Source organism: Canis lupus, chromosome 1 (genome assembly GCF_048164855.1).
Source record: "Canis lupus baileyi chromosome 1, mCanLup2.hap1, whole genome shotgun sequence".
In the NCBI taxonomy this organism is placed as follows: domain Eukaryota; kingdom Metazoa; phylum Chordata; class Mammalia; order Carnivora; family Canidae; genus Canis; species Canis lupus.
The window spans coordinates 51,427,453-51,449,452 of record NC_132838.1 but is presented as its reverse complement, the minus strand read 5'-3'; the positions used below and the strand labels follow the sequence as shown (position 1 = coordinate 51,449,452).

Here is a 22,000-nt window from a genome sequence, read left to right as displayed (position 1 = left end):
TCTGACATTCTCCTGAACTCTGAGAACTTCTAGGCACACAAGTACACTCTGTAAGTCTGCACATCCCAAAATCACTTGTTATCATTCTCCTAAATTGACAAAGAATTTGAGGTTGAAAAATCCTTTCCACTGGTCTTTAAAAGTATTTCTACTACTTTAGTAGTAGAATTATTATTTCCCTGTTTGCTGCTCCAGGTCTCATTCTCTTCTTGATCATGCCTTCCTCCTGAGCCTTCAGAATTTTCTGGTCCTGCAGGGCACAAAGGCCCCTCCTCTGCTGCAGCCTGATGGAGGTTTCCAAAAGTGCCTGCGAAGTTCTCCTCAACCACCCCTGTCTTCCGCTCTCCTTGCTCTTACGGGTTTACACGGTGCTACTTTTTAAAAGTCATTTTTTGGTGCCTCAGGAAAGGGAGGAGGTACACGTGCCTGCTCAGCCTCCCAGCTCTGATAGGTGGCCCTTCTATGTGTGCCTCCTCATGGTTCCCGGCTGCCTTCCAAAAATCCTTTTGACCATGATTGCATGGGTGTTTTCATTCAAAAATCATTAATTGAGGGGCACCTGGGTGGCTCGCTGGGTTAAGTGCCTTCCTTTAGTTCAGATAATGATCCTGGAGTCCCAGGATTGAGCCCTGTGTTGGGCTCCATGCTCAGCGAGGAGCCTGCTTCTCCCTCTGCCTCTCACTCTGCCTGTACTCTCTCTTAAATAAATAAATTTCTAAAAATCTTTAAAATAAATAAATAAGTAAATATCATCAATTGAAATTGCAGTGAACTTAAGAAAGCTATTTCAGTTTTTAAACAATTGAATGAACCACAGTTGGGAGATTACTACATGTGAATGTACTACATGTTTGAATTAATAAGCTAAAGGTCATCTTAGCGTACTTATGAAAATAGTTTTGATCCACCAGACCCCCCAAAAGAATCCTGAGAAACTCAGGTTCTGTAGGTTATATTTTGAAAATTGTTGGACTCCACATTACTTTCATTATAATTCTATAGTATCAATAGATTTTCGAAAGTGTACTAGGGGGTACATTTATGTTACATTTTGTGCACCAAATACATGTTGTTTTTCTCAAAGGGTCCATCTTGCTGGGACGATGTCCTAATCCCAAACCGGATGACTGGTGAATGCCATTCGGCAAACTGCCCTGGGACTACAGCCGTGAGTACCTGGTCAAATCCATTTTTTTCATTGTGGCATCTTCAGTATTTTGTGGGAAATTAGAAGAGAGACAAGAATGCCAACTGACTTTTCTTCCATCTGACAGTGTTCAGCAAAAGTGTCACCAGATTCAAAGTATTTATTGAGTTGCCCCAAATTCTACATTGTTCATTGCCATCCTGTCATTTTTCTAGAGGCTTTACCACTTTGGGTGACTGTGTTGAAACATGTCAATTAAAAAAAAAAGAAAATAAAAGAAGCATGTCAATTTAAATTCCTTCCAAAGTGATATTCATGGAATATAAAGAAGAGCCACTTCAGAGCCTAGCAAAGAAAAAAAAAAAAAAAAAGTAGCAAAGATATAAGGTTAGTCTTTGTGCCAATGCTGTGATATTTTGTCTTTATAATAATTCAAAATTGCTTTCTTTCTTTATCTCTTTCTACCTTTCTTTTTCTGACATACATAGTGGACTTTAGGAAATCCCATATGGATGAGCAGCTCTACAATTGAATGACCATCTTCTGTTCTCTGCAATCCCCATCCCCTTTGCAAACATGTGCCATAATTTTGATGTTTCTTAAAGAGCAGATATTTCTTAAAAGAGATACTAAGTGCTGAACTCATTTTTTAAACCATTTTCTATTGGGATCATGTTTGTAATTTGTATATTGTTTTACTTTTTTACCTCAAAAATTCCTGGATCTATCATCGTCTGATTGTGTATATATCTCCTGAGCTGTAAATACTCTTACGGTGCCAACCCAAATGTCAATGTTAGTTCACAAACTGTCACAGCCAGCTGGCAGTTAATATCTTCTCTAAGGAACAAAGTCTGTCAGTAGCAACAGGTACAGCATTTGAGCTAGAATCATTAGGCGTGCCTCCTCTCTCCAACCTGCGGGGCGATTGCAAGGAATTGAGTGAGCAGTAGGCAGCACTAACAATCATTTTCCATCAAACAGGGGTGAGGACCGCAAACAGATTTTGATTCATGCAAATCCTGAAGAAAAATAATGACTTGTATGTCAGTCACATATATCGCGGCATTATAGTCTTATAAGTTAGCTACCAGGATGAAATGAAAGTATATATATTTATGGAACAGAGATCTTAGGTAGAATTACATATACCTGTATGCATACAGGTGTAATATATACACATTATACTATACAATATCTCTTAATTACAATTACATGCAATAATAACTATATCTCCATCCCTCTATCCATTCACCCATCTACAACATACACACGTTATCTGTTCTGTATAACACTGTGGCCTCTGTATCATCTTTACCGTAATTTGAGGTCCTTTGAAAATCGACTGTAATTCCTGACAGTCTGACTACCTCGCCTGGACCTTGATATTAATTGGCAGGATTCAGTCACAGCCGGATAGACACTTTTGCAAGGATTGAGCTTCACATCGGTCAAAAGGAGAAACTCTGTTAAGTGGGACCTAGGAGTGTTTCTTTTGCTCGTTGTGCATTCTACTTACCTTATATATCAGTACATGGAATTCAGTGTAAATTAAGTTATATCGTAGCTCTATCTGACAACATGGTGAGCTGATACCCTTCAAAATCTTTTCAGTGCGCACCATATAAAAATACTGGACTAAATTACAAACATGCATTTTTAAAGGAATGGCTGTGCTGAGAGCTTAATAAGAAAAAGTATATATATCAGAACTAGGAGAAAGTTTTCCAGGGGGAAAACTGTGTTGGCTGAAGCCAGCCACCCCCTTGGTAGTAACTACTGATCTCTGGGAGCTAGAGCCTAGGTGGGCAGGCATCCATGGAAGGCTATAGCTGAGTTTATGGCTTCATCAAGGTGGCAAATGAAACCACAGAATCCTACATAGAGCTAGTACCCATAAAACATGATACCCTTGTGAGGTCTACCAGAGGAGAGGAAGTGCTAGCTTCCTGGAGAGGCAGTGTGTGCTGTCCCTACCACCCCTACCACCCCCACCCCTGCTCACTGTAATCTCCTGTTCGCTGTTCCTCACCCATGTGCACCTGCTCTATTGGCCGCCCAAGGTCTCACAATGAACCAGATCCCAGGCAAATTCAGACTCCCCGAGAAGGAGGACAGCCCCTGCCCACCTTCCCAGACCACTCTAGGATTATACACATCATCCCCAGCCCAGGTTGAAGTCTGACCTCATAATTGAGTCTGCATTCCAGACGAGAAGGTCTGTCCACAAAACCCTTCAGAAATGAGCCTGCTCCATGGTGCCCTGAGGCATGTGCTACTGGTCCTGAGGCTGACCCCCTGCAGCTGGAAGCCACCCATTTCTGTTTGCAGCCCACCTCAATAGGATGCCCCTGGTGAAATGTGGTGAAGCCTTTATTATCACATGGTACAGGGCATACTGAGGAAGTGTGTCCAGGATAAGGGGATTGAAACCATCAGAACCGTCAGCTGAAGACTTAAAAGAATAAGAAGAAGAAAAAAGAAAGCCATGAAGCAAGAGAACCTTGCCCAGAAGCCGCCAGTAGATGCCCCTCAGGGTCCCTTTGCCACCTGGCTGAGATCTATGCCTACGCAGTGACAGGGGAGACACAGGGGCCACCTTATTTGATGTCATGGGTGTTGCTATGCATCTCAGCACAGCCAGGGTGGAAAGGAGGGGTGGGTTCTGCTATAGCTGTGGGGGTCAGACAGCTTTCCCCAGGGAGGGGGGGGACAGGGAATGTAGCACAACCCCTGCCAGCTTGCACACAAGCTCCCACGGTGTCTCCCCACCACCTCTCTGGACCAGAGGCTTTCTCACAGTCCCCTCTCAGGTATGAATACATCTCTTTAGAGCAAGGATGAATGCTGAGTGAGTTCCCACCCTCCCGTGGCCAAAGCCCCTCTCTGGTGTGAACTACCAAGTGTGTATCTTATGCCGGAGACATGCCACATTGGCTGCACTCATAAACCCCTACCAGCATGTGACCTTTCTGGTGACAGGTGACACAGGAGCTCCTGAAGGAGTTCCCATTCCAGGCCTTTCTGCTGTCTGGACTTCCAGAAGGAGGTGGGGGCTTTGGCTGTCTCATACTTACTGCACTCAAACAGCTTTCCGTGCTTGAAACTTTCTGGTGCCAAACAAGAAGAGTGTTTCTAATGAAGGCTTCCTCACTGGCGTTGTTCATGGAAGGCTCTTCTCTGCTGTGCACTTTCGGAGACACCTCGCACTCCTGACCATGTGGAATTGTGCTCTCCGTCAGTTGTCAGGTGGTAAATAAAGGCTGCTTTTCTTGGAAAGCCTCCTTACACACCTTGAATTTGTAGGTTCAAGTCTGAGTCTTGGGTGCCTGGGGCAGGTAATGTTCTTGCTGTCCAGTGCCCAGGCCGACTCACCACACACACCCCTTTTGGGGTTGGAGGCCTCAAGTCCCAGCAGGAGCAACAGTACAATGTTGTCCAGTGTATACACCATAGATGTGCCCTGGGCTTTGTCCAGAAGCCCCTCTTCTCCCAGGAGAGGCACACAACCACACCCTCCAAGGTCATCAGTCCCAGCCAATTTCAGCATCTCCATGGCTGTCATTGGAGCCTCAGGCTAGGAGCTTCTCAGAAGCTGTCATGTTTACCCTCCTGGGAAACAGCATCTGGCCCCGTGATCTACTCCATCTAGTGGTTTTCAACATCTAACCCTTGAAGCTAAAGATCATTTGAATTGCCTAAGATAACCATCCCAGGGATTGAAATAAAATACAGATGTCAAATTAGTTTTAAAAAAAGAAAGAGAGAATAGTGAAGTAGAGGAAAGTGGGACAGATAAGTAGCACGCTCACACATGCGCACGTGAGTACACACATGCATGCACAAACACACACACACACACAAAACGATAGGATAAAACCAAATACAATGGTGATAAAATAAAATTTAAATGTACTGAACTTTAAAAGATTAAGATTCTGGGGATCCCTGGGTGGCTCAGCAGTTTGGCACCTGCCTTTGGCCCAGGGCGCGATCCTGGAGTCCCGGGATCAAGTCCCACATCGGACTCCCGGCGTGGAGCCTGCTTCTCCCTCTGCTTGTGTCTCTGCCTCTCTCTCTCTCTATGTCTATCATGAATAAAAAAATAAATAAATCTTTAAAAAATAAATAAATAAAAGATTAAGATTCTAAGACTAGGTTTAAAGTAGAAAATCCAGCTCTACATGAGTTACAAAAGATACACCTAAAACATGAAAACAAAAGCATTGGGAGTAAAAGAGTAGAAAATGACATACCAGGCAAATATTTTCTCTTTTTAAATTATCCAGATTTTTTTAATTTTTATTTATTTATTTATTATAGTCACAGAGAGAGAGAGAGAGAGAGAGAGAGAGAGGCAGAGACACAGGCAGAGGGAGAAACAGGCTCCATGCACCGGGAGCCCGATGTGGGATTTGATCCCGGGTCTCCAGGATCGCGCCCTGGGCCAAAGGCAGGCGCTAAACCGCTGCACCACCCAGGGATCCCCATACCAGGCAAATATTAAACGAAGCATAGCTTTAAAAAAAATCTATTTATTTTTAGAGAGAAAGATTGAGAGTGAGAGCATGCAAGGAAGGGGAGAGGCAGAGGGAGAAAAAGAATCCTGAAGCAGACTCTGTGCTGAACCCAGAGCCACATATGAGGCTCAGTCCCAGGACCCTGAGATCATGACTTGAGGTGAAATCAAGAGTCAGCCACCTAACCGTTGGAGCCACTCAGATGCCCCTCAAAGGACAGCTTTTGAAACCATTTTAATTGCATATAAAATCAGTTTTTAGGAGAAAAGGCATTATTAAAATTTGTATTTATATATATTCTTTTTTTAAGTTTTTATTTTAATTCCAGTTAGTTGATCTAACAGTGTAATATCAGTGTCAAGTGTACAATATTCAACATTCCCATACGTCACTTGGTGCTCATCACAACCAGTGCCCTCGTTTGTCCCCATCACCTATTTTCACCCACCCACCTTTCCTCTGATGACCACCAGTGTATTCTTTAGAATTAAGAGTCTTTATCTTTTTTAAAAAAAAATCAATTTCAATTTAATTAACATATACTGTAGTATTAGTTTCAGAGCTAGAATTCAGTGATTCCATCAGTTGCATACGACACCCAATGCCCATCACGCAGTTACCCCATCCCCCGCCCCATCGACCTGCCCTCTGGTGACACTCAGTTTGTTTCCTAGAGTTAAGAATCTTTTATGATTTGTTTCCCTCTCTGTTTTCCTCTTACTTTATTTTTCCTTCCCTTCCCTTGTGTTTAACTGTTTTGTTTCTAAAATTCCACCTATGAGTGAAATCATATGGTATCAATCTTTCTCTGACTTATTTCACTTAGCATAATACTCTCTAGCTCCATACACATCCTTGCAAGTGGCAAAATTTCACTTTTTAATGGCTGAATAACATTCCATCATGTATATAATTATAATATATATAATATTCCAGCATACAAATAATTATGTTATATATAATATTCCATCATATATATACATGTATGTGTGTGTGTGTGTGTGTGTGTGTGTGTATCACACCTTTATCCATTCATCAATTGATGGACACTCGGGTTGCTTTTATATCTCAGCTACAAAAAATGCTGCTATAAACATAGGGGGTGTGTGTATATCCCTTTGAATTAGTGTTTTTGCATTCTTTGGGTAAATACCTAGTAGGATGATTGTTGGATCATAGGGTAGTTCTATTTTTAACTTTTTGAGGAGCCTTCATACTGTTTTCCACAGAGCCTGAAATGCCAGTTGGCATTCCCACCAACAGTGCATGAAGGTTCCCCTTTCTCCACAAACATCCTTACCAACACCTGTTGATCCTTGTGTTTTTAACTTTAGCCATTCTGACAGGTGTGAGGTGATATCTCATTGATTTGCATTTCCCTGATGGTAAATGATGATGAACATCTTTTCATGTGTCTGTGGGCCATCTAGATGTCTTCTTTTGAGGAATGGCTTTCCAAGTCCTCTGCCTAGGTTTTAATCGGATTATTTGTTTTTTGAGTGTTCGGTTGTGTAAGTCCTTTGTATATTTTGGGTGCTAACCCTTTATCAGTTGTGTCATTTGCAAATATCTTCTCCCATCCTGTAGATTGTCTTTTGGTTTTGATGATTGTTTCCTTTGCTGTGCAGAAGCTTTTTATTTTGATTTAGTCCCAATAATTTATTTTTATTTTTGTTTCCCTTGTTTTAGGAGACATATCTAGAAAAAAAGTTGCTACAGCTGATGTCAAAGAAGTTATTGACTGTGTTCTCTTTTAGGATTTATATGCTGTCATGTCCAACATTTAGATTCTTACTCCATTTTGAGTTTATTTTTGTATTATGATGTAAAAAAGTGATCCAGTTTCTTTCTTTTACATGGTACTGTCCAGTTTTCCCCACATCCTTTGTTGAAGACACTGTTTTCTCCTTTGGATATTCTTTCCTGCTTTGTCAAGGATTAATTGACCATGTAGTTGTGGAGCATTTCTGGGATTTGTTTTGCTCCAGGGATCCAAGTGCCTAGTTTTTGAGTCAGTACCATACTGTTTTGATTACTGTAGCTTTGTATGATAACTTAAAGTCCGTCATTTTGACACTTCCAGCTTTGCTTTTTGTTCTCACAGATTGCTTTGGCCATTTGGGATCTTTTGTGGTTCCACACAAATTTTAGGATTGTTTGATCTAGCTCTGTGAAAAATGCTGTTGAGGAGGGATTTGATATTTGATATTTGATATTTGATAGGGATTGCATTCAATCTGTAGATTGCTTTAAGTAGTACAAATATTTGAGTAATAGTTCTTTTAAAATCCATGATCATGGAATGTCTTTAATTACTTTTGTCATCTTCAGTTTCTGTCATCAGTGTTTTAAGTTTATTGATTTATTTATTCATGAGGGACACACAGAGAGAGGCAGAGACATAGAGGGAGAAGCAGGCTCCCTGTGGGGAGCCTGATGTAGGACTTGATCCCAGGACCCTGGGATCACCACCTGAGCCAAAGTCATATGCTCAACCACTAAGTCACCAGGCGCCCCTCATCACTGTTTTATACAGGTCTTACACTTCTTCGGTTAGGTTTATTCCTAGATATCTTGTTATGTTTTGTGCAATTGTAAATGGGATTGTTTTCTTAATTTCCCTTACTGCTGCTGTATTAGTGGTATATAAAAATGCAATAGAGTTCAATACAGTGATTTATATCCTGCAATTTTAGTGAATTCATTTATTGATTTTAGCAGTTTTCTTGTACAGTCTCTTGGGTTTTCTATATGTAGTATCATGTCACCTGCAAATAGTGTGAAAGTTTCATTTCTTTCTTACCAATTTTAATCTTTTATTCCTTTTTGTTGTTTGATTGCTGTGGGTAGGACTTCCAGTACTGTGTTGAATAAAAGTGGTGAGAGTAGATATCCTTGTCTTATTCCTGATTAAGGGGAAAGCTCTCAGTTTTTCATCAAGTATGATGTTAGCTGTGGGTTTTTCATAGATAAAGTTTATTATGTTATGGTATATTTCCTTTAAACCTATTTTGCTGAGGGTTTTTATCATGCATGGATGTTGTACTTTGTCAAATGCTTTTTCTGCATCTGTTGAAATGATTGTATGGCTCTTATCCTTTTTCTTATTTTTTTTAAGATTTTATTTATTTATTCATGAGAGACACAGAGAGAGAGGCAGAGACACAGGCAGAGGGAGAAGCAGGCTCTATGCAGGGAGCCTGATGTGGAACTCGATCCTGGATCTTCAGGATCATGCCCTGGGCTGAAGGTGGCACTAAACCGCTGAGCCACCCAGGCTGCCCTATCCTCTCTCTTATTTATGTGATGTATCATTGATTTGTGAATATTGACTCATTCTTGCAACCCAAGAATAAATCCCAAATGACTGTGATGAGTGATTTTTTTAATGTATTGTTGAATTTGATTTGCTAGCATTTTGTTGAGAATTTTTGCACTGTTCAACAGGGATATTGGGCTGTAGTTCTCTTTTTTAGTGGTGTCTTTATCTGGTTTTGGTGTCACGATAATGCTGGCCTCATAAAAAGGAAAACTTCCTTTTCTGTTTCTTAATTGTTTGAGAAGGATAGGTATTCACTCTTCTTTAAATGTTTGGTAGAATTCATCTGTGAAACCATCTGGTCCTGGACTTTAAGTCTGTTGGGGTATTTTCTTTGCTGGTTATCAGTCTCTTCAAATTTTCTATTTCTCTCTGTTTTGGTTTTAGTAGTTTATATGTTTCTAAGAATTTATCCATTTCTTCTAGGTTATCCAATCCTTTGGTATATATTTTTTTCATAATATTCTCTTATAATTGAATTTCAGTGGTTTCAGTTGTTATTTCTTCTCTCTCATTTGCGATTTCATTTATTTGAGTCCTTTCTCTTTTTTTTTCTTGATAAGTCTGGCCAGAGGCTTATCAGTTTTGTTTATTTTTTTCCAAAGAACCAGCTCCTGATTTCTTTGATCTCATCTCCTGTTTTTTTAGTACCTATATCATTTATTTTTGCTCTAATATTGTTTCCTTTCTTCTCCCAATTTTAGGTTTTGTTTATTGTTGTTTTTCTAGCTTCTTTAGGTGTAAGGTTGGTTTTTTTTTTTTTTTTTTAAGATTTTTCTTGCTTCTTGAGATAGGCCTGTATTGCTATAAACTTCCCTCTTAGATCACTTTTGCTGGATCCCAAAGGTTTTGAATCATTTTGTTTTCATTTTCATTTGTTTCTATGTATTTTTTTTTAATTTCTTCTCTTATTTCCTGGTTGACTCATTCACTGTTCAGTAGCATGCTATTTAACCTCCATGTATTTGTGATCTTTCTGGATTTTTTTCTTGTGGTTGACTTCTAATTCCATAGCATTGTGATCGGAAGGGATGCATGATGTGACTTTGGTCTTGAATTTGTTGAGGCACTAATATGTAATCTATTCTGGAGAATGTTCTGTGTACACTTGAAAAGAATGTGTATTCTGCTGTTTGAGGATGGAGTGTTTTGAATATATGCATTAAATCCATCTGTTCCAGTGGCATTCAAAGCCATATTTTCCTTATTGATTTTCTATATAGCTGACCTGTCTATTGACTTAAGTGGTATGTTAATATTCCCAACTACTATTGAAATATTAATGATGAGTTCCTTTATGTTTGTTATTAAAGCTTTATGTGTTTGGGTACTCCTGTGCTGAGTGCATAATATTTACAACTGTTATATCTTCTTGTTGGATTATCTCCTTTATTATTATATAGTGTCCTTCTATGCCTCTTCTTACAGTCTTTATTTTAAAGTCTGTTTTGTACATACAAGTATTACTTCTCTGGCTTTCTTTTAACATCCATTTCTATGATAGATGTTTCTCCATTCCCTCACTTTCTATCTGAAAGTGTCTTTAAGTCTAAAACAAGTCTCTTGTAGGCAGCGTATAGATTGCTCTTGTTTCTTTGTTTGTTTTTCCATTCTGTCTCCCTATGTCTTTGATTGAGAGTTTAGTCCATTTACGCTGAAAGTGGATCATTGATAGACATGCATTTTTCGCCATTTTATTACTTCTTTTGTGGTTGTTTCTGAAGATTTTCTCTGATTCTTTCTTGCCTTTCATGCTTTGCTGATTTTCTTTAGTAATATAATTTGATTTCTTTCTCTTTATTCTTTGCATATTCATTAGTGGTTTTTCATATATGATTACTGTTTGGCTTGTGTCTAACCTCTTCTGCATATAGCAGTCTATATTAAGTTGATGGCTGTTTAAGTTTGAGTATATTCTTTTCTCCTCTCCTTCTCACATTTTAGGTATATGCTATTATATTTTTTATCCTTTCTTTTGTGAGTTCATTGACTTATTTCCTACAGAATCATTCATGTTTGCTGCTTTCATGTTTTCTACCTTAATACTGTCACTTTTGGTTTGTCCCTTCCAAAGAGTCCCCTTTAATATTTCTTGTAGGGTTGGTTTAGTGGTTATGAACTCCTTTAGTTTTTTGTTTGTCTAGGAAACTCTCTATCTCTCCCCCTATTCTGAATGATGGTCTTCTTGGATAGAATATCCTTGGCTGCAGATTTTTCCCATTCAGCACTTTAAATATATCATGTTACTCCCTTCTGGCTTGCAAAGTTCCTATTGAAAAACCTCCTGCTGGCCTATGGGGTTTTCCTTTGTAAGTTACTGACTTCTTATGTGTTGCTCTTTTAATTTTTTTTCTTTATTACTACATTTTGCCATTTTATTTTTATTTTTTTAATTTATTTTTTATAGGTGTTCAATTTGCCAACATATAGAATAACACCCAGTGCTCATCCCGTTACTATGCATCTTGGTATGGGTCTGTTTTTGTTTATCTTGATGGGAGTTCTCTGTGTCTCCTAGATCTGGATATCTGTTTCCTTCCCCAGATTGGGGAAGTTTTCCAACTGTTATTTCTTCAAATAAATTTTCTACCCCCTTATCTCTCTCTTCTTCTTCTCAAACTCCTACAATACAAATATCACTACATTTGGTAGGGTCACTGGGTTCCCTAGTCCCTTCTCATTTTGCATAGTTCGTTTTTCTCCCTTTTGCTCAGCTTATCTCCTTTCCATTACTCTATCTTCTATATCACTAATTTGTTCCTCTGCTTCTGTCCTGCTGTGCATTCCATCAAATGTATTTTCATTTCCTTTACTGAGACCTTTATCTCTGCTGTTATTCCTTTTCACTTTGTTAAGGGTCTCATTCATGTCTTCTACCCTTAAGTCCAGTGAGTATCCTTATGATCATTATTTTCAATTCTCTATCAGACATGTTCCTTATATCTGTTTTGCTTAGCTCTTTAGCCATGGCCTTGTCCTGTTCTTTCATTTGGAATAAATTTCTGTCTCCTCATTTTGTCTACCTCTCCGTGTCTGTTCCTATGTGTTAAGAAAGTCAGCTATGTCTTCTGCTCTTGAAAGTAGTGACTTTATGAAGAGGTCCTGGAGTACCCAGCAGTGCAATATCCTCTGTTCACCAGAATCTGATACTTCAGGGATGTCTCATATACGTCGCTTATGCCCTACCATAGTGTTTGAGTTACTTATCCTTTCAGTGCCCTCATCTAAACTGACTCTCTGCTTGTTATGAGCTCTTTTTGCTCTCTGTAGCATTAGTGGGACCCAGGCAGGCCAGCTCTGAGGGGATGTGCCCACCCAGGAACTTGAGAGCAGTGTTAGCAAAATTTGCACTGGACCACTAGTCCTATGCCAGATCTCACAAAGTGCTGTAATGCTGGAGGCTGTATGCCATGATGGCCCATGGCATGAGACGGGTGAAGGCACATGGTTGAGTGTGGCAGAGTAGCTGGGTACTACACAGCAGCAGTACATTATTAAAAATTTAAAAAGCATTATTAAAAATAGATTTTGATAAAAGCTTCAATAACTCAGAAAGATATAGCAGTTTAAAAATTGTATGATCTTAGTAATATGGACTCAAAATATATTAAGGACATACTGTCAAGATTAATCAAGTATATGGATAAATCTGGTAGGAGGGTAGGATATAGTAACATTAAGCTCTGAGGGGTTGAGAGCTCCAGCAGCATAATCAGGAAGCATGTGGCAGGTCAGTACAACCAGTGACTAGGGTTGCTTCATGAACACTGCACCCGACACCTGGAGATGCCTTCTTTTTTTTAAGCATATATAGAACATTTCAACAATTGATCATATTTTAGGGCATTAAGCCATTTGAATAACACTTACAAAAGTATAACCCTAGGGGTGCCTAGGTAGCTCAGTCTGTTAAGCGGCTGCCTTTGACTCAGGTTATGATCACAGAATCCTGGGATCGAGCCCCACACATTAGATGCCCTGCTCAGTGGGGAGTCTGCTTCTTCCTCTGCCCCTCACCCCACTCCTACTCTCTCTCTCTCTCTCTCTCTCTCACTCTCACTCTCTCTCTCTCAAGTAAATATCTAAAATCTTTTTTTTTAAAGCATGACCATGAAAGTCTCTGAAACATAGAAATTCAATTAACTTAGTCAGTAAAAGTCCAACTGGAAATATGAAACCAAACAACAATGAAAATATACCACATATCAAATCCTTGGGGATGTTGTTAAATTAGAATTTAAAGGGAGTATTTAGGACCATCTAAAAGAAGAGAGAATACAATTATGTAAACATATTGTTTAAAAGGTAGAAAAAGAAATTGTTATATCCAACTATTTTTCTCTTATTTTTAGTGAACATTAAATAAAGGAATTGAAGGCATGCACACTTTTTTGTAACCAGTGGCTGGCAGAGCACTCAGTGTGAGAAATTTAATTCATTCTTTCTCTTTCTTAAAGTCTTTTTTTGTGAATTCCATTTTTACAGTGCAGCTACATATAAACACTGACTCCTGTATTTTCTGTGTGTGGTATTTGTTTCTTAAGAAGGTGAGAAGATAGGCATTTTTTAAGTAGTTTATCATATTTAAATTTTCAGGGTATTTTAACTTTTTGACAGTATTTTATACACTCATATATTTATGAGGATATATTATATTCTCATAAAAAGTTAAATTTCTGTCACTTGAGAAAAATATCCATATACTTAAAATTCAAAAGAGCAAGGTCTCTAATGTATTCATAATTAATATTTATACACTTAAAGATAATCTAACTAGATCATTTTAAGTAGCAGTGAAATCTAACCTTGGCTTTTAAGATTACAAATATAAACTTGACCCTAACTGCACTTTAGACATAGAAATCTGTACCTAATTCAGTTTTACACTAATCGCTGTTATCTAAGGAAGGAGCATAGCATTAGATCTGAAAGGCATCTTACCTTTTTATAAAAAGAATTCCAGTCAACTCAGAGGGTATATATGCTTCAGATTTAAAGAAGGACAAAAATCACTTAGGATTTTTTCCATTACTGAAATTAAATCAACTTTGGATATGACATAAGACTTTAAATTTTGGGGGGACCCGTGTGGCTCAGTGGTTGAGCTGCTGCCTTTGACTCAGGTCATGATCCTGGAGCTCTGGGATTGAGTTCTGCATCAGGCTCCCTGCAGGGAGCCTGCTTTTCCCTCTGCCTGTGTCTCTGCCTCTCTCTCTCTCTGTGTCTCTCATGAATAAATAAATAAGATCTTAAAAAAAAAAAAAAAAGACTAAATTTTCTTTGTAAATCTTCTTTGATATTTTATGTATCATACCTTAAACAACAAAGATATTCATGTCTGTCCATGCACTGGGGATATGTGGTTTACTTAGTTGCACACATGTAGGCTAGGGCATACCGGGAGGTCCCACTCTCCAGGTGTTATTTCTGAGTTCCAAATTATAACTTAAGAGTGAGTATCCCTTGTTCAGAAAACAGTCTCCTGTGAAAACCTCTGACTTAGTAGTGCTTTTGTGGTAATAAAGGGTTTCTTAGCCAACTGTGAGAATGTCGCCTTTTCCCTTATACCTTATAGTTGGACAGCAGGATCTGGGAGAAGGAGATAGCTCCTTAGATGACAAAGGAAAAATTAAATCATGTCTTTGTCTTAGTTTGTCCAGGCTACTCTAACAGAAATACCATAAACCGGTGGCTTATAAAAAAAAGAATACATTTATTGCCCACAGATCTGTAGGCTAGGAAATTCAAGGTGAAGGGCCTACTTCCCGATTCATAGATATCATCACATGGTGGAAGAGACAAGGGCTGTTTCTGGAACATCTCTTAAAAGGCACAAATTCCATTCATGAGCTCCCTGCTCTTATGATCTAATTACCTTCTAAAGAACCCACCTCCAAATACCATCACCATAGGGATTAGGCTTCCATATTTCAGTTCAGGGGAACACAAATATTCAGTTCATAGCAATCGTCAAAGTAATAAATGGGCTAAGGTCAATATTTTTGTTCTTGATAAGGAGTATTATTTTACGACTTAACAACCTATAAATACATTATGTTTTTGAGTGGTAATACTGAAATCTCATGTAAAATAATGTATTTTATGCTTAAAATTATTTGACTTTGATAGGTGTTAAACTTTTGATAGGTTTTACAAGGAACTTTTGTTACTTATCAGAAACAGTTGAGAAGACCTCTTAAAATAGCTCAAATGAGATTAGATGCGAAAAGCTATCCCATAAACTATAATAAATAGCATAATTATTAAACTCACTGTAAAAAATGGAAAGCTCCATCTTATTCAACATGAAATTTATTTTTTATATTTTCCCCTAGTTGGGCTCAGTATATGTCAACCAGAACATTAGTTTGAATAAAAGTTAATATTACTAGTCTATATCTGATTTCATCTTCTGGGGAGATGTTGACCAAAATGATATGAATAGTAAATAAGAGTTATCACATACTGAACAATTTTCATAGAGAGAGCATTTGGGTAGTTTATGTCCAAAAAGTTTCTAACTAATATTTTAGTTTAATCAAATGACTCTCCTCATGGGATCTGTGTTTCTTTTGGTTGTTTCTTTTTTTTTTTAATTTTTATTTATTTATGATATTCACACACACAGAGAGAGAGAGAGGCAGAGACACAGGCAGAGGGAGAAGCAGGCTCCATGCACCGGAAGCCCGACGTGGGATTCGATCCAGGGTCTCCAGGATCGCGCCCTGGGCCAAAGGCAGGCGCCAAACCGCTGCACCACCCAGGGATCCCTCTTTTGGTTGTTTCTATTGCTGTTTTAGATTTGATTAGAATCTCACAAAATGAAACTCAAGATTTCTCAGGATGGTTTCCTGGTATAGACTCTATGTTCTTATTTTTTCCAGTATGTAATAATAATGGAAAGTTGACTCCTTAAGGAGAGATCACAGGTTGACCAGGTATCCCTGAGATAGTTACAAAAGACAGTGTTTATATGCAAGATGTAAAAGTTGCTACAGGCTCTGTAACCCTGTTCTGCTAAGCCCATCCACACATCGCAGTAACCAACATGGGCACAGACATTTCTGACCCCATTTAAACAATCCCAGCCCTCATGGCTTCCATGAACCCCATCTGTCTGAGAGGGCAGCTGGTCACCTAAGTTTGGAGGGAAGAGAATAAAAGCAGAAGGAAAAGAGGAGAGAACATATGGTCCCCACTCATTCTGCCCTGATATTTGGTCGAAGAGAAATGGTCTCCCTGTCCTTACAAACACTGTAATGTTTTCTTAATTGTAAATAAAATTGAATTGTGAAAGCTTTGAAGTCAAACTCAGATTATGATTGAATGGTATCTAAGCGTGACAAAGTGGTCTTTGTTGTCTGACATGCAATTTGGGTGACAAACTAGAAACTTCGTAGAACATTTTTCAAAAACCGATCAACTATTCAGACTCAAGGACGGTTCACTTTTAAACTAAGTTTGTAGCACTCAAGAACAAAAAGTGTCATTTTTTAAAGAATTAAGGTAGGAATTGGGAGATAGATATTTTTGTTAGAGTCACTGAAGATTTTGCAAATTTAAATTAAAACCTAAAAATGTTTATTTGTAAAAGTAAATTAGTCTACTATGAAAAAAAAAAGAGTTAGCTTTTAAGAGTGCTAAAGAAATTGAGGTCATTTTCAAGAACCTAGGGGTACTTGGGAGGCTTAGAAGCCAAGACTCAATTCAAGTGAACTATTTTTCTGTGATATAAGCCTCCTTTTGTCTGGGCTCTTTGATAATTTGGTGGAAAATTATATCAACAGCCACCTCCATGTAGTTGTAAAAGACTCCTGTGATGCTATTCCATGAAACAAATCTCCAGGAAATGAAACCAGGTACCAGAAATTAATGCATGTGCAACAGAATCCCTGTACACACAAGATAACCAGTGTCCACGCCAAGTTTCCACACATATAACCTTGATTTAGTTGATGCTATTGTTCAAGCAAATGTCCAGTTTCCATCATATATTTTTTTGAGTATTGAAAATAATTCCTTGCCTCCTCAATTCCAGGAAACTCCAGTTCTGTGTGAATTGTCAGTAGGGTTTTTCACTTGAGGACCTGTGATTCTCTGTGTTATAGTCTGTATCTCATTTTGCATATGATAGAAGAAAATCATGCCTCTTACCACTACACTGCATAAGATGAGCAAATGAAAACTTACTATCCCTAGAGACTCCAAAAGTTACTTAATTTTTCATCTTTCCATAGAAAGATTCCAAAACCAGATATGTTAGTAAGAGCTGCATTGAAGGCTGTATTATGGCATTAGACAAAGGGCCAAGAAAACAAAGAAACAACAAAGACATTTATTGTGTTTAACTAGAAAAAGGTTCATTTCTAGACTACTAGGCTTTAGATTGGGGAGAAGGCATATTGATCTGCTAGGAAAGATAGCAATAGGTGTAATAACATAATTTCAAATAGATTTAAAATGAAATTCTAAGAACAGAAGCAAAGGAAGATTAAATAAATACCATGTAAACATCATCAAACTTTTCAACTGGGATGGTAGATTAGACCTAACTAGAAATAACAGGGATTAGGGACCAGAGGTTACTCTGTGATCACCTCTGTGCAGATACAGAGGCGGCTAATGGAGTGAGAAGAATAGAAGGAAGATGTGCGAGTGATAGGGCAAGAGAATGAGGACCGCTTCTCAGCCAGGAAATAGCCCTCTTGATCCTTCAGGCAGGTGATTGATGGCTCTCGGAGACCTGCACTTCATCATGCTGTGATGGAGGTCATTAAGAAACCATCATCTCTCTTACTCAGGTCAAGCTAGAGCTCAAAAAGTTATCAAGGGCCATGATAAAATTTAGTTTTTAAGATATATGCTGCAAAAAAAAAAATTAAAGCCAGTTTCCCAAATGTAAGATTTAGAATGAAAAAATATATACATGAAGAATGAAATCCAAATTGAGAAGAACCCCATGTGCTATTGACCACATGTGGTGAAACACTTATTTCCACTAATATTTCTTGGAAAACAAACATAGTTTGGGATCCTCAGATCTGATTTTCCTAAAGTAGGTAATAATTATCATCCCCCTCAATCCTCAGAATTCTGGAAAATAAACATGAGTTTTTTTGAGATAAAGAGAACACTTTTATGTTTAAAGATCATAAAGCAAAATATAATTTTTAAAATACATGTCTTTCCATTGAAAGAAATATAGTCACTTTCATAATAGGTACTTATTTGTTGTGCTAGTCACTGTGCAGAAAATAAAGACTGGCCGTCAGGAGCTGGGAACCTATTTACAGAGATAAGACTTTACAAAAATGACTGCAATTCGGATTCAACAGAGCAAATAAAAAACTTACCAAGCATGTCTTCTATGCCAGGCACTAGGCATAGAAAATCGAATATTCCATTGGCTGCTCTCACAGTTTGGGAAGAAATTCAGGGTGGAGTCAGAAGTGCACGCAAATGAAGATTTTTACCATGAGCTTAAATATTGTCAAAGATGAGTACAAAAGGCTGTAAAAATACTTCACTTAAAAAAAAAAGCTTCCACTTTGTGAATAAACAGAGAAAATAGACAAATTGGTGAATGAATGCCATGGAACAAGCACCAAAAATGCTTGTGCAAGTTCAGAGAAGAGAAATTTCCTCCACGGAGATGACCGAAGGAAAGGCTTCCTGGGGGAGGTGGTACCAGCCGGTGATGTTGGCAAGGTTGAGAATGTTGTGAGATAGAGAAAATAATAGGAAGAAAGGAATAGAAAATTGAGGGCTGTTCATCCCATGAATATTACTACTAGATACCAGGCAGTCTGCTCGGCTCTCCTGTGTGTGAAACCAACATTCTCTGCCTCCGTGGAGCTCTTCTCAGCCCTGGTGGCCTAGCACTTGTCATCAGGGAGGATGAAAAAGAAAAGCATAGGATGCTATGAAGACAAAGAATGGGGTGGAATCTGTGAGTGAGGGCACCCTTGCCTGGGAAAGGCAAGCTGGCGCTGAGGGCTGCAGGTGGAGTTAGCATGAGCTGGTAGTGGGGCAGAGGGTAACACCCGACAAGAAGGACCCTCTTGCAAGAGTCGGGCTTCAGGAGGAGCCTTTGAGAAGCATCTGGAATTTAGTGGTGACTGACAGGAGGAAATACAGTTCCCTTTTGGGGTGTTTGTTATTTAGTTTCCATGTAGAGGATTATAGTAGAAGTAACCTTGTGGTTTGCATGTAGAGGATTATAGTAGAAGTAACCTTACCATTGCTGAAGTTTGGGTATTTTGAAGGCTGAAGTAGTAGTTGAACTGGTTGGTATGATGGGTAGGATAAGGAACAATGCAAAAAAAAAAAAAAAATCTCAAAAGAACAGAAACAAAAGATAATTTTTATACAATTTGCTTATTGTCCTTCAATCCCCCCAGGGAACGTGTGAATAAAGGTAAATGAGAATTGGCATTTTGCCTTCCTTAAAACTAGAAACACAACATACAAATGAGATTTTAGTTTGTAACCGATTAGAAGCACCACACTTTTCCTGTATTTATTGGGTCATTAAGAGCAGCCATATGGTTGTCTTCCATCTTATCTGTTCACGTTTCTCCAGCATGTTCCTCAGTGGGAGTCTGCTTAGTGGTTGATTGAAATTCTATCTTTATCGGCAACTCTCCGTTATCTGTAATTGCCAAAAGTGGATGATCCAATATAAAGGGTTTCCTTTCCCTTCTCTTCCTACCACTCTCATTTTGTCAAATTTACTGGAAAACTGGAGACTTTTTTTTTTTTGCCATTAACTTTTGAAAATATTAAAGAGGGCAAAAAGTAGGTTACTACATGAAGTAAATTTTGAGTCTAGCTGAGAATCCATTTCTTCCTAAGGATAATCAAGCTGACTGAACTTCATGCTGAACAGTTTGAGGAGTACTGGACTGAGTTAAGAAGCATATCTGTAACTCCTTCTGTTTTTATGTGCACGTTAATTAACTTCTGTTCATTTCCAGCCTCCATTTGTGAAGCAAAGATTGTACATCATTCTTGATATTTCACTGAGTGTTTGTAGGATTCAAGACTCAGTAAAGCTTCCTAATTTTCAGAAATGAAAGATGTTCTGTTGAGATCTCATGACTATCAATATCTGTATATTTTCACATCATATTCAGAAAATGCCTATATTTTTTCTGGATCACAGAACTGTCATTTTCTCTTAGAGTTATCTAATTTATTCATTCCTTACCAGTCTTATAAAAATGAACTATTTCAATGAAGCAAAGAACCAATTCTCCATGTGCTTCTAACATTTCATTAAAACTTGCGTTGATGTTCATGAGAATTATAAATCTCATTAAGTGACTTTATGCTAAGCAATTAAAAAGCATATCACTTAGCACAGTGCCCCATATATGAAGACCCTTTAGAGAATCCATTCTAATTTAGTACTTAATAGTGAGCGGTATTAGTTATTATAAGGCATGCACTTAAATTTGGACATTTTCTTGATTGGACAATGAAATGTTTTAAATGCACTCACTTCTAAGGACTGTGGTGTAGTCACATGCTTGAATGATGAAATGTTTATCTCATATAGATAAAAGCAAATATAAATAGAGAAGAATGAATAATGGGGTTCATTGTAGGTCAGCAGTTACGGCATATGGCTCTATAAGAATAAAACCACAGCAGTAGAAAAAAATTTTAAAAGTACATTTTTTTGGAGTTGAGCCTAGAGGAGCTTCTTAGGAATGGCTTCTATTTACTCTTAAGGAATATGCAGAGACAACACAAGGGTTAGAAAGAAGTGGCTACATAGAACAGGATCCATCAGCTATGGTTAAGGGACTAGATGAACTCTGTGATTACCAGATCTCAAGAGAGCAAATAATAGAAAGGTTATCCAGACCAGAGGATTAGTTAGGACACCACAAAGTAATGATTACTACAAGTTAGGATTTATAATCCACTAATACGGTCATCCATACTGTTGAAAGCATGGCTCTTTAGAAATCATGGACTGCCCTCCATGATTTAGTCTTAGTCCTTCCACATTTTCTTTCCAACCACCACAACTGATTACCTTGCAAAGATTCTGTCACAGTTCTTACAGGTAGCTCTCCAAAAGAGAACACAAAACTACACAACAATACCAACCAAACCTCCCTGTAATGATGAAAACCAATCTCTATTAGAAGAAGAGGCAGAGGGGCAGGGGAAGTAATTAAGGTTAGCTGAATAAATGGAAATTAATTACTCTCTCAATCAAATGTTGCTTTGCTGCTTAAAGACATGTCAAGGAGAAAGGCCTCCAGCTAATAAGAATCACCGTGGGTCTGGCCAAAAAACATTTGCAGGTTTAGGAACTAAATCTCTGCAACTCAAATCTTGAAGAGACCAACTCATGCGCTGAAACAGCACACAAAATTTATGAACCATATGAGTTCATTAATTTATACTCTAGGGACAACATTTCCAACTGTGCAATATTGATATCTACCCCCCACAGATATATTTCTTTTCCTTTTCTCTTTTGCTCCTCTCCCTTTTCTCTCCCTCCCTCTTTCTTATCTTTCTTACTTGTGCTTCTCCATGGCAGCTCCCAACTATCTGGGCCTTGCCCCAAATCAACAAGCTATGCATACTTACATGTTTGTCCGATTCTTTAACACTCTCCTCATCACACACTGGGTTGTAATCCTTCCCTCTTGGACCTAGGCCAGTCATGGAGATTTGTTCCTGAAGGATAGAAAGCAGTGGAAGTGACTCTGTTCTGAAGACGGGTCACAAAAGGCAAAACCGTATCTGTCTGGCTTTTTCTCTTCTGGGACATGTATGCTAGGAGCCCTCAACCAACATAGAAAAGTGGCTGGATCCCATAAGGCCATAATGATAAGAGACCAAATGGAGAGGAGACCACACAGGAGCAAGGAGAAGAGACTGAGGAACCCACGTGTTCCAGCACCCAGCAAGTTAGCCTTCCCATCTACAACTGCCATTTGTGTGAACAAGAAAGCCTTTGGAGCGCTCAGCTTTTGAGACTCCCCAGCT

At 38.5% G+C, this 22,000-nt stretch overlaps 1 protein-coding gene and 2 long non-coding RNA genes across 6 annotated transcripts in view; 2 read left to right on the top strand and 1 right to left on the bottom strand.

Moving 5' to 3' along the window:
- Positions 1-22,000, top strand: part of PRKN (parkin RBR E3 ubiquitin protein ligase) — a 1,297,938-nt gene that overhangs the window by 640,353 nt on the left and 635,585 nt on the right. The window contains exon 5 of the mRNA XM_072830092.1: positions 1,085-1,168. Coding sequence (XP_072686193.1) covers positions 1,085-1,168 — 84 coding nt within the window. The remainder of the gene's footprint in view (positions 1-1,084; positions 1,169-22,000) is intronic.
- LOC140635451 (uncharacterized) lies at positions 895-3,313 on the bottom strand. 4 transcript variants are annotated; one of them, XR_012032770.1, is made up of 4 exons: positions 3,180-3,304; positions 2,667-2,785; positions 1,855-2,064; positions 895-1,492 (listed from the first exon to the last, which is right to left on the bottom strand). It is a non-coding gene; the product is annotated as an uncharacterized lncRNA (long non-coding RNA). The 4 variants fall into 4 exon arrangements; XR_012032768.1 differs by having other exon boundaries at positions 896-1,492; positions 3,190-3,305; XR_012032775.1 differs by lacking the exon at positions 2,667-2,785 and having other exon boundaries at positions 898-1,492; positions 3,180-3,313.
- LOC140635459 (uncharacterized) lies at positions 3,105-4,426 on the top strand. The gene is made up of 2 exons (XR_012032777.1): positions 3,105-3,960; positions 4,130-4,426. It is a non-coding gene; the product is annotated as an uncharacterized lncRNA (long non-coding RNA).